The sequence below is a fragment of the Delphinapterus leucas genome, chromosome 4 (genome assembly GCF_059928025.1).
Source record: "Delphinapterus leucas isolate spDelLeu-1000000601 "Yukka" chromosome 4, BTC_Dleu_Yukka2, whole genome shotgun sequence".
Classification (NCBI taxonomy): Eukaryota; Metazoa; Chordata; class Mammalia; order Artiodactyla; family Monodontidae; genus Delphinapterus; species Delphinapterus leucas.
The window spans coordinates 139,683,669-139,696,612 of NC_143132.1; the positions used below are offsets into that span (position 1 = coordinate 139,683,669).

Consider the following 12,944-nt stretch of genomic DNA (forward strand, 5'->3'; position numbering starts at 1 on the left):
TACACTGTTGGTGGGAATGTAAATGGGTACAGCCACTATGGAGAACAGTATGGAGTTTCCTTAAAAAGCTAAAAATAGAGCTACCATGTGATCTAGCAATCCCACTCCTGGGTATATACCTAGATAAAACTCTAATTCAAAAAATACTTGCACCCCTACGTTCATTGCAGCACTATTTACAATTGCCAAGACATGGAAGCAACATAAATGTCCACAGATGGATGGATAAAGAAGATGTGGTACATATATACAATGGAATACTACTCGGCCATAAAAGAGAATAAAATAATGCCATCTGCAGCAACATGGGTGGACATAGAGATTATCATACTAAGTGACGTTAAGTCAGAGTAAGACAAATATATCACTTATATATGGAATCTAAAAAAATGATACAAGTGAACTTATTTACAAAACAGAAACAGACTCACAGACACAGAAAACAAATTTATGGTTACCAAAGGGGAAAGATGGGGGAGGGATAAATTAGGAGTCTGGGATTAGCAGATATAAACTACTATATATAAAGTGGATAAACAACAAGGTCCTTCTGTATAGCACAGGAAACTATATTCAATATCCTGTAATAAACCATAATAGAAAAGAATCTGATATATATATGTATATATCATATATATGAATATATATTCATATTCATATATATATATGAATCACTTGGCTGTATACCAAAATCTAACACAACTTTGTAGTTCAATAAAATACTTCAATAAAAATAAAAAAAATAACAAACAAACAAACAAAATGGCCCCATTAGAAACTGTTGGCTTATCCCATGTTCGGAGACTGGCTTGGTCATGAACAGTCCACAGAATCTGGTTCCCACACAAAAGCAGCATCTGCCCCAGGCCAGGTAAGTTAACAAGGAACTGAGGGAATTCAGAGAAGCAAGGAAGAGGTGATGACCAGCTGGGAGGGACATGGGAGGCTTTCTGGAGGAGGTGGCATTCCTGCTAGCTCTGGAAGATTGGGGAAGATTCAGAAAGGAAGTCTTCCAGACCCAGGAACTGTCTAGGGCAGTCAGGGGCTCTAGAGCTAGGCCTTGAAGGACTGGATGGGGCAGGGGTGATGGAGGAGGAAGGCTCCCCAGGGGGAGGGAGGAACGGCAGGTAGAGACAACGTTCTATTCGGGCCACTTTGACTGCCAGAAGCAGAAGTTCATTCACACCGGCTCAGGTGGGAGAAAAGGGAGGTTCATCATAAAGCTGCCAAATGTTAGGAAGAGCAGGAACTGAAACTCCTGGCACTCCTCTTCTCCTCCCCCCTCCTCTCTCTTCCCCTCTCCTTCCCCTCCCTCCCCTCTCTCCTCTCCCCCCTCCCACCTCCTCTCTCTCCCCCTCCCCCTCCTCTTCTCCCCCTCTCCTCTCTTATGCTTCCTTCTGTGCATCTGTTCACCCTGTCTTTTTTTAATTTCCCCTTTGATTTCTTCGGTGATCCATTGGTTGTTCAGCAGCATATTGTTTAGCCTCCACATGTTTGTGTTTTTTACAGTTTTTTTCTTGTAGTTGATTTCTAATCTCATAGTGTTGTGGTCAGAAAAGATGCTTGATATGATTTCAATTTTCTTAAATTTACCAAGGCTTCCTTTGTGGCCCAGCATGTGATCAATCCTGGAGAATGTTTCATGTGCACTTGAGAAGAATGTGTATTCTGTGGCTTCTGGGTAGAGGGCTCAATAAATATCAAGCAGGTCCAGCTGGTCTAATGTGTCATTTAAGGCCTATGTTTCCTTATTGATCTTCTGTCTGGATGATCTGTCCATTGATGAAAGTGGGGTGTTAAAGTCCCCCGCTATTATTGTGTTACTATTGACTTCTCATTTTATGGCTGTTAGTATTTGCCTTATATTTTGAGGTGCTCGTGTGTTGGGTGCATATATATTTACAATTGTTATATCTTCTTGGATTGATCCCTTGATCATTATGCAGTGTCCTTCTTTGTCTCTTGTAACAGTCTTTATTTTAAAGTCTATTTTGTCTGATATAAGTATTGCTACTCCAGCTTTCTTTTGCTTTCCATTTGCATGGAACACCTTTTTCCATCCCCTCACTTTCAGTCTGTATGTGTCCCTAGATCTGAAGTGGGTCTCTTGTAGACAGCATATATACAGGTCTTGTTTTTGTATCCATTCAGCCAGTCTATCTATGTCTTTTGGTTGGAGCATATAATCCATTTACATTTAAGGTAATTATCGATACGTATGTTCCTAGTGCCATTTTCTTAATTGTTTTGGATTTGTTTTTGCAGGTCCTTTTCCTTCCCTTCCTCTTTTGTTCTCTTCTCTTGTGACTTGACGACTAACTTTACTGTTGTGTTTGGATCCCTTTTTGTGTGCGTATCTATTGTAGATTTTTGGTTTGCAGTTACCATGAGGTTTTGATATAGCAGTCTGTATATAAACAAGATTGTTTTAAGTTGCTGGTCTTTTAATTTCAAATGCATTTCCAGTATCCTGCACTTGTACTCTCCCTTCTCACGATTGCTGGTTTTGATAGCATATTTTTGCACAGATGATTTCCTTCTTTTACTTTATGTTTGCCTTTACTGGTGAGCTTTTCCATTTGTAATTTTCTTGTTTCTAGTCATGGCATTTTCTTTTCCGCTTAGAGAAGTTCATTTAGCACTTGGTGCAAAGCTGATCTGGTGGTGGTGAATTCTCTTAGCTTTTGCTTGTCTGTAAAGCTTTTGATTTCTCCGTCGAATCTGAATGAGAGCCTTGCTGAATAGAGAATTCTTGGTTGTAGGTCCTAGCCTTTCATCACTTTAAATATATTGTGCCCCGCCCTCCTGACCTGCAGAGCTTCTGCTGAGAAATCAGCTGATAACCTTATGGGAGTTCCCTTGTATGTTATCTGTTGCTTTTCCCTTATTGCTTTTAATATTCTTTCTTGGTCTTTAATTTTTGTCAGTTTGATTACTATGTGTCTTGGCATGTACCTCCTTGGGTTTATCCTGCCTGGGACTCTCTGTGCTTCCTGGACTTGGGTGACTGTTTCCTGTCCCATGTTAGGGAAGTTTTCAGCTATTACTCTTCAAATATTTTCTCAGGTCTTTTCTCTCTCTCTTCTCCTTCTGGGACCCCTATAATGCAAATGTTGGTGCATTTAATGTTGTCCCAGAGGTCTCTTAGACTGTCTTCATTTCTTTTCATTCTTTCTTCCTTTATTCTGTTCTGTGGCAGTGATTTCCACAATTCTGTCTTGCAGCTCACTTATCCGCTCTTCTGCCTCAGTTACTCTGCTATTGATTCCTCTTAGTGTATTTTTCATTTCAGTCATTGTATTGTTCATCTCTGTTTGTTCTTTAGTTCTTCTACGTCTTTGTTAAACATTGCTTGCATCTTCTCAGTCTGTGCCTCCATTCTTTTTCTGAGATCTTGGATCATCTTCACTATCGTTACTCTGAATTCTTTTTCTGGCAGATTGCTTGTCTCCACTTACTTATTTGTTCTTCTGGGGCTTTATCTTCTTCCTTCATCTGGGACATATTCCTCTGCTGTTTCATTCTGTCTGACTTTTTGTGATTATGGTTTCTGCTCTGCAGGCTCACGGATTGTAGTTCTTCTTGCTTCTGCTGTCTGCCTGCTGGTGGACAAGGCTATCCAAGAGGCTTGTGCAGGCTTCCTGATGCGAGGGGCTGGCTCCTGCCCACTGGTGGGTGGAGCTGGGTCTTGTCCCTCTGGTGGGCAGGGCTGTGCTCAGGAAGACTTTAAGCAGCCTGTCTGCTGATGGGTGGGGCTGTGTTCTCACCCTGTTGGTTGTCTGGCCTGAGGCATCCCAGCACTGGGGCCTATAGGCTGTTGGGTGGGGCTAGGTCTTGGGGAGAAAGTGGCAGCCTCCAGGAGGGTTCACGCCAATGAGTACATGCCAGAGCTGCTGCTTCCAGTGTCTTTGTCCCCACAGTGAGCCACAGCTGCCCCCCACCTCCACAGGAGACCCTCCAATACTAGCAGGTAGGTCTGTCCCAGTCTCTTATGAGGTCACTGCTTTTTCCCCTGGGTCCTGGTGGACACGTGACCTTGTGTGCCCTCCAAGAGTGGAGTTTCCATTTCCCCCAGTCCTGTGGAACTCCTGCAATCAAATCCCATTGGCCTTCAGAGCCAGATTCTCTGGGGCCTCCTCCTCCCATTGCCAGACCCCCAGGCTGGGAAGCCGGACGTGGGGCTCAGAACTTTCACTGCTGTGGGAGAACCGCTGTGGTATAATTGTTTTCCAGTTTGTGGGTCGCCCACCCAGTGGGTATGGGATTTGATTTTCTTGTGATTGCGCCCCTCTTACCATCTTGTTGTGGCTTCTTCTTTGTCTTTGGATGTAGGGTGCCTTTTTTGGTAGGTTCCAGCGGTTTTTTTGTCAATGGCTGTTCAGTTGTGATTTCAGTGTTTTTGTAAGAAGGGGTGAGCTCACGTCCTTCTACTCTGCCATCTTGCTGGCCGTAACTAAGAAGTCCTCAGGCAGATGGCTTCTGGCAGGGCTGTACCTGGAATTCAAGGACATCAGCAGGAATCGTCTCTCCCGACCCCTCGGCTCTGCTTACTTGTGTCATCCTCACTCAGGCGGCTCTGCCTTTACTTTATGAGAGCAAGAGGGGCACTAACCGCCACAGGCTGGCCCACCCTGTCTTTTTTTGCATCTTTACTCCCCCATCACTGCATGGTGGCTGACCTGGTCTCACCTCAAATCTTTTACCTCCAGCATCTGTTTTGCCTGGAACATTCCTTTGTGGCTCTTGTTTCAAATATCCATGACGGGGACTCTGATCGCCCTACACATTTTTTCCAGCCAAGTGACAGGTCCCTGGCGTGGCTGTGCAGACCCGCCCAGGACCAGGCCCAACCTTCAGCAGCATCTCAGTGTGTTGCCAGCTCCACTGAGGCTATGGGAGAAGGGTCTCTGGAAGGGAGCAAGGGCAGGCAGACCTTCTAAATAAGTTAAATAGAGCACAGAAGCAAGAAGTTTTAAGGTGTAGGTCTAATGGGAGAGGAGGTTCTGGAAAGAAGAGCTGGAAAGTTAGTTTGGGGCTAGATCGTGCAGTTTTGGATCCCCCACCAAAGGGTTTAGGCTTTATTCAAAATGTAGTAGGGGGGCTTCCCTGGTGGCACAGTGGTTAAGAATCCACCTGCCGATGCAGGGGACATGGGTTCAAGCCCTGGTCCGGGAAGATCCCACATGCCGCGGAGCAGCTAAGCCCGTGAGCCACAACTACTGAGCCTGCGCTCTAGAGCCTGTGCTCTGCAACAAGAGAAGCCACCACAATGAGAAGCCCGCGCACCGCAACGAAGAGTAGCCCCCGCTCGCCGCAACTAGAAAAAGCCCATGCACAGCAACGAAGACCTAACGCAACCAAAAATAAATAAATAGATAAGAGGGTTAACATAAATTTTTTTAAAAATGTAGTAGGGAGCCACAGAAGGTGCTGAGTGAAGGAGTAATAGGATCAACACGGTGCTGGGAAAGACGGTGTAGAGGCAAGGTGGGCAACGAGAGCTCAGAGAATGGCAGGCAGCAAGCAGGCTGCAGGCTGGGTGTGGAGATATCCTCTCAGGGCCTGCGGTGGTATGGAAGCAGTGAGGGCCGGAAGGAAGGGGCCACACAAACATCCTGGGGAGAAAGAGACTGGGGGTCAGTGCACTGCAGGGGTGAAAGAGGAGGAAGGATCAGGGTGATTTTGATGTTGCAGGGCACCTGGGGCAACAGTGGTCCGAGTCTAAGATAGAATAGTCAGAGAAGGCATGGTTTGTGAGGAAAGCTTCCAGCTTTAGAGTGAGACATTTGTTCATCTGTGCTGGTGCTTTGCCAGGCACTGGACTAGGCCTTGTGGGGGCAGAGCGGTGCCTAAATGTGCCCCTGCCTGTAGGCAGCTGCCACGCCCTCTGCTCAGGGCCCACTCTGCCCTCCCACACCCAGCCCCGTCCTGGAGACTCTTACTCTACAGCAAGAACTGTTAGGTTCACCCTCCACCAAGAAGCTTTCCTTGATTCCCAGGCCAAGGCGGAGGGATCCTGCTATGCTTTCTCCAGGTTTACCCCATGTTAGCTCTTATCCATGGGGTGTTTCCTTGTGCTCTCTGTGAGGATGGGCGTCAGTTTTGATCCATGGGCTCTAGCACAGCACCTGGCATACACTGGATATTCCGAAAATGTTTGCTGAATTAATTTTTTAAATTTACTACATGCCAGGCACCATTTAAATGCTTCACACATATAAATTCACCTAATAGTCAGAGAAACCCTGAGAGTTAAGTACTATTATTACCATGATCATCATCCCCATTTTACAGATCCAGTAGCTGAGGCAAAGTGGTGAAGCAACTTGCCCAAGGTCATACAACTAGTAAGCGACAGAGCCAGGATTTGAACTCTGGTTCCAGAGTCCTTCCTGTTGATCTGGACACTATGACTGCATGTGTGTGGAAATAAAGATTGGGAGCTAAGAAGAAGGCCAGGGGTGTTCCTGGAACAACCACCTGAGATAGAAAGTGCCTCATTGCCATGAGGGAGGACGCACACTAGGGGATCTCGGTAAGAGGCCGTGAGAAAGGATTTATTCTAGGAGTTGGGCTTTTGCTACGTGATGCTGGCGGGAGCTTATGGGGAAGCCAAGTCTGGCCTTGCTCTGGACTGGCTGCTGTCAGGACATGAGGGTTAGTCTATGACTTCATCTTTTTTTTTTTTTAATAAATTTATTTATTTATTTGTTTGTTTGGCTGTGTTGGATCTTCGTTGCTGCACATGGGCTTTCTCTAGTTGCGGCGAGCAGGGGCTACTCTTTGTTGCAGTACGCGGGCTTCTCATTGCACTGGCTTCTCTTGTTGCAGAGCACAGGCTCTGGGTGCGTGGGTTTCAGTAGTTGCAGCACTCGGGCTCAGTAGTTGTGGCTCGCGGGCTTAGTTGCTCTGCGGCATGTGGGATCTTCCCGGACCAGGGCTCGAACCCGTGTCCCCTGCATTGGCAGGCAGATTCTTAACCACTGGACCACCAGGGAAATCCTGTGGCTACATCTTAATTCTCATCCAGAAGAAGAGGAGACAGGAGCTGTGGGCATAAAGCAGCAGCACGGTTACCCACGTGAGCAACGACAGAGGGCCCGCTGGCTGGGGGTTAGTGTTGTTGTGTCCGTGTCTGGCATGGTGACAGAGTAGCCTTGTTTTTATCTTGATCCATCACGGTCACAGAGTGGCCCCGTTGGCTGTCGTTCTGTGAGGTTGTTTGTGTCCAAGAAGAAGAGCCGCGGCCAAGCCGGAGGGCAGGCAGCCAGGTCGCTGTGTTGTTACAAGACTTGACGTCAGCAGCAATGGCACTCCTCTCCCTGTTTCTCTCCTAGAGTGTAAGCCGCTGCGGCTGGCCTGGGGCAGGCGGGCAGCTCTCCAGAGCCCTTCCCTGGCCCCAGCTGCAGCCTCTCCTCCGCCTCGGTTGGGCCTCAGCAAGGGCCGAGCTGTGGTTCTCCGCACGGCCTCTCCCAGCCAGGGGCACCTGGGGGGCAGCAGGTTCGCATGCCGAAGGCGCACTGCTCATCGCCCCTGTTTCCAGACCATATAGGGCCCCAGTGCTTCCTGCAGTCCGCACCCTCTGCAGCCTCCACTGATGAAAGACCCTGGCCCCTTAGAGCCGTCCCTCCTTCACTCCCTCCTGGAGGCTGGAGCTCCCTTAGGGAAGACACACTACCAGCTGCTCCTGCCGAAGCTACTGCACTGTCCGCCCCTCCCCCTCCCTCTGTCCCCTCCCCCTCCCCCCACTTCATCTTCAGCAGGTGAGGACCATCTATTTCTGCCTGCCCCCCAGCTCCCTGGAGAGGTTTGTTTTTAGCGCCGTCTAGTTTATTTCCAGCTCATTCCAGCTCAGAATATTTCCATCAGGTGGACATGTTTGGGAACAGCTTCCCCTCGCCTCTTCCTCCCAATCACTAAAACAGGCCTTCACATGTCTATTTTGGTGTCATCTGAGTGGCCTGCGGGTCTCTCCGGACTAGGCTGCCTCCGTGGAATCGTGTCTGAGCTCGAGTCCAGCCTGGAAAGCCCCAGAGGCTCTGTTGTAATGGAAACAATCCTGTGTGTGTGTCTGTACATGGCGCCTGCAGAAACCTGGGTGCCCCACGTGGCTCAGCCCCAGGCAGCTGCCTTGGAAATGCCAACCCCCGTGGAGTTTCGGGACTGCCCCCCCCCCCGACTTACAGACACCAAAGCCATTTTGTGCGTGGCCACTGCAGGGCCACATCACAGGTAGAAACAATGTTGAGTGCAATGCAGGCTTTCGGCAAACATTTGGGTTTTTTTTCTTTTTGCTGTTGTTGATGCTGTTTTTGCCCTTGCACTTGAGTCTGGTGCATATCCTTGGAAAGTGATTCACTCCGACCTACTCTTGGAAACATAGGGACTTGGATCAAAGTGTGAGTCCAGGTGCAAGTGACCATGGGCCCCGGCGCGACTCCCTTCTTCAACCTGAGGCTCCCCATCTGCACCACAAGGAATTTGGCCCAAGCCACCTCCAAAGTCCTTTTTTTACACATATGACCCCAGGATCACCACTGTGTCCAGCTGGGTCTCTCACTCACCAGACCAGCCCATCAGTAGGGCACTAGAGACAGCCTTTTCTGTTTCTGCCCCCTTTTATTGCATCAAGCAGCAACCCCTCAAATCAAGCAAATGTGTCATTAGAAGGCAGCAAAGGAAAGACGTGACACACACATCCTGCCCTTGCAGGTTGGGAAAATTACAGGTGCAGCCATGTACTAACTGCTCCACAGCTGCTAGGGCTCATTACTTCCGCCCACTCCGCTCTGGGCCTCCCCTGCCTGTTGGAACTTGCGCTCCCAAGAGCCCGAGGAGAGGAGAGGTGAGGGCACACGCTCGTGGCATCACCAAGGGTTCTGACCGTGAGTCAGATGGCTCAGCTACAACCAAGTTCTCACCCTGACCAGCGGCAGTTTGCCTGGTTTTCCCCGATTCACAGATTCCAGAGAAGGCTGCACCTTACAACTTTCTTCACACCAACCCCACTCATACCACATACACCTTGAGAAAAATATTCTGATCCTAGAGCCTGAAGGTATTTGAACGTCTCTGAAAAACCATGTTAGGAGTTTGCTGTCTTGCGATTTGACTGAGCAGGCCTGAGAGGCAGGTGAGGACACAGCCTACAGAGAAGACATTTGCCCCTGGGATGACAGTGAGCTGCATGACCCAGCCTGGAGCTGCCAGCCAGCCTGGAGAGAGATGGAGAGTGTCTTGGCCACCCGGTGCCAGGGTGGCCCCGGACCACAGAACACCATGCTACTTCAAAGCCAAGGGAGCAGCAGCTGCCAGCCTGCCACTCAAGGTCACAAGAGAGGCACACACACACACACACACACACACGCACGTGTGCCAAGATCCCCATCCGCTCCAATGTCAAGCCCCTTTACGTTGCAATTCCAACACCAGCGGAGGAGTTTAAAATTTAAAGGCTGCTGAAACCTCCAGAACAAGTTTGCTTTCCAAGAGTCTTTTTTCCAAAACAACAAACACACACGCACTCACGCAACTCACCCAAGCAGCAAGCTGAGTAACAGAGCAGTCCTGAAATGGTGAGCAGATGAGCGAGGCTGAGGGATGGCCCCGTCATTGCGGGCAAGGCCCCGGAGGACTGGCCGGGGGACACCCGCTGGAGGCTGGCTGAGATTTGTCACGCCCCCAGCGCTCCCAGTGCCTGGCCTGCTGGGCATTTGGGGTGGGAGTCGGACAATCCCTGCTTTGGTGTCGCTTCTGCCCCAGATGCCAGGGGTCCGGAGGCCAGTCCTGAGCTCCTGGGAGCAGGAACGGGAGGCAGAGCTCTGGCCTCTCAGGACGATGCACTGGGGGTGGCTTGGGAGAGGAAGGGTTCCCCAGGGAGAGCCCAGGGGAGGAGGTGGGGCTGGAGCCCAGGATACTGATGCCCCTGCAGCAGAGGGGAAACGGAGGGTAACCCGTGAAACAGACTGCTTTGCACTCTGGCAAGCCTCACAGGGCCATCCTCACTGTCACCCCAGCCGCCGTGGGCGTGGGGTGGGGGGGAGTCTGCCTGCCTCCGCTCCAGGGAAGGTCACCACATCTATGCCAGTGCTGGCAACAAAGCTAAACTTAATTTTTTAAATATGTATTTATATATATATTTCCAAAGGGCCCATGAGGCAAACTTTTAGATGAAGCTTCCCTGTAAAATGATTAAGTGACATATACCAGATACACGTGGAAATCTGACACTTTATAGGCATCCAATGCACAAGCATGCGCACAAACATACAGAATATTCTAGATCATAAAAGCAGTAAGCACTGCTGTTTTAACCAGCTTAGTAAGGACCATGAGCTATAGCGGGAGTTGGCAAACTTTTTCTGGAAAGGGCCGGATAGTGTTTTAGGCTCTACGGGCCTCATGGCCTCTGCTGCAAGGCGACTCTGCCATGGTGCATGAAAGCAGCATAGACAACACAGGAAGGAATGCGTGTGGCTGTGTTGCAATGAAACTTTATTTACAAAAATAGGAGGCAAGCTGGATTTGGTTCCCAGGCTGTAGTTTGCCGACCACTGAGCTACAACCTTCAAAAGAAAGGATACTTCTTGTATTCATTCATTCATCTGCTGTTTCATTCATTCAGAAATACACAGTGAGTGAGTGCCAAATGCCTGCAAGACACAATGACTAGACACAGTCCCTGCCCTCGGAACGTCTCAGTCAGTGTTGTGGAAAGAGTACAAGCCCTAGAGTCAGGCAAACTTGGGCTGCAGCCCTGCTTTTGCCACTTACTGGCTATCTGAACTTGAGGAACTTACTCACTCTCTCAGAGTCTCGGCTTACTTACCTGTCGAGTGGGTATGGCGAAACTCACATAGGTCATTCGTTGTAAGGATTAGAGCAAGGCTTTTGGAGTTCCTAGCACAGAATAGGGGCTCTTTTATCAACATTTTCATAGATAACTTGTACGAGGTGGAAAAATAAAAGCGGCTAACATGGCACTGGGGTGTCTGGAGGGATTTACAAGAAGTGACGGGTACCAGTTGGGGCAGGGGATACAAGTGAGAAATCAGGGAAAGCTTCCTGGAAGAGGCGGCATTTGAGCTGTGCTTTGAAAGTTGAGAAGATCTGCTGGGGAACTTCCCTGGTTGTCCAGTGGGTAAGACTCCACACTCCCAGTGCAGAAGGCCTGGGTTCGAGCCCTGCTTGGGGAACTAGATGCCACATGCATGCCACAACTAAATGCTGCAACTAAGAGTTCACATGCCTCAACTAAGAAGTCCTCATGCTGTGGCTAAAAGATCCCGCATGCCACAACTAAGACCCAGTGCAGCCTAAATAAATAAATAAATATTAAAAAGTGTATATATATCTGCTGGTACCGTGATGGGAGGAATGAGGGAGGAGAGGGTTAGGCTCTGCTCCTTCTCTGGAGCATCTCCCTCTGTTCGCAGAAACATCAGGGAAGACAGCACAGAGGGCACGGAGTTCTGAAACCCAGCCCAGGGCAGAAAGGTCTTCTGCGTCACATTTACCCAGATCCCCTGGTGCCAGGGCCTGTTCCTGCAGCTCTTCAATTTTTCAAGCGTCATTTCAAAAACCCTTAGAGACGGAAGTTTTGCCATTTTAAGCACCTGAAGCATTTCTTTTTTTACCATTCCACATCAAACTTCTCCTCGAAAGGTTTACACAAGTAAACCACTCAGCTATACTTTGTGTCATGATTGTCAGAACGAAGGTGGCTGACTAGAGGATCACTGAGGTCCTGTCCAGCCCTACAGGTGTCCGTGTCTCTACTCCCAACCTAATGTCTCAGGCTCACCAATGTCTCTTTCTGTCTCCCTCCTTCTGCGACTCTCTTTCCTGCCTCGATCCCATTCTCTCTCTGTCTTGCTGTCTCTAACTTGGTCTCATTCTCTGTCTCCGTCTCTTCAGGCACTAGCAGTTGAATTTCCTTAAGTCAGATGCCTGGAGATGTGCTCACTGACTAACTACCCCTCAGCCAAGCGTGCCAGCTTGAGATCAGGAGTCCTGGCCTCCAGTGCTGTGTGGCCAGTAACTTGCGGCGTGACCTTGGAGAACTCACATCCGTGCTGGGGGTTGGTTTTCCTAAATGTAAATGGGAGCGTTGGACCAGATGCGCTCTAAGCCCATTCCAGCCCCGGCTTCTCCCAGAGGAGATGGTTCCTGAGACTCTCCTCTCTTCTCCCCTGGAGAGCAATCCTTGCCCTCGACGCAGCCTCTTGTTGGCCCAAGCACTAGCTCACCCAGCAGAGCTGCCTGCAAAATCTAATTCATAGTAAAAGTTTCCGGGGCCTTCCTGCAGCTGTCAGCAGGTGTCATATTCACAGTATTTTGTCTTAATCGCAGCTCTGGGATTCATCACCCAGGCCAGAAGACCTTTCTGGAATACTGCCTCCCAGGCACCAGGCCAGCACCCCTGTCCCCACTGCTGCCACATGCAGGCCTGTTTCCTGATGAGCCTCCCAAAGTGGAGTCTGCTTTGCATCTTCCCCTGGCCATGTCTCCCACCCCTGCTGCCCAGAGAGGCTGTGTGGCCTGGCTAACTCGGCACCCTTCCCAAGGACTCAGACTCCCCAGAAGTAGGCTGGAGGACCTGGGGTCTGTCTTCTCACTGCCAGACACACTCTCCTTGACCAAACTTTGGTCAGGCTCTGAACCAGGCCCCCACCTTGGGCTTCCTTGCTGAGTCCAGTTTTAGCAAGAAGCCTGCTAAGTCGGTTTAGAGAGAATCGCCACCTTTGAGATCCGTTCACCCTTGATATCTGATCAAATTCCTCATCTCCCCCACCCCTGATACCTTATCACCTGGCCTGCCTTCAGCGAGAATCCTGTTAAGTGGCTTTAGCAAGATCCCCCTACCCTTGAGGTCTCTTGGTAATTTTCCATCTACCAACCCCTCAATCTGCTCCTTGACTACAAATCCCCACTTGTTCCTGTTC

At 49.4% G+C, this 12,944-nt stretch overlaps 1 protein-coding gene across 2 annotated transcripts in view; it reads right to left on the reverse strand.

Annotated features, from left to right (window-relative positions):
* COLQ (collagen like tail subunit of asymmetric acetylcholinesterase) overlaps positions 1-12,944 on the reverse strand; it is a 75,796-nt gene that overhangs the window by 36,310 nt on the left and 26,542 nt on the right. The window contains exons 1-2 of one of the 2 annotated variants that reach the window (XM_089911176.1): positions 9,538-9,628; positions 7,679-7,681 (exon numbers count right to left, since the gene is read on the reverse strand). The exons of the other annotated variant lie outside the window; for it this stretch is intronic. Of the exons in view, the coding sequence (XP_089767302.1) occupies positions 7,679-7,681; positions 9,538-9,613 (79 nt within the window). The 5' untranslated portion in view covers positions 9,614-9,628. Of the gene's footprint in view, positions 1-7,678; positions 7,682-9,537; positions 9,629-12,944 lie in introns of those variants that run through there. 2 annotated transcript variants of the gene reach the window in all.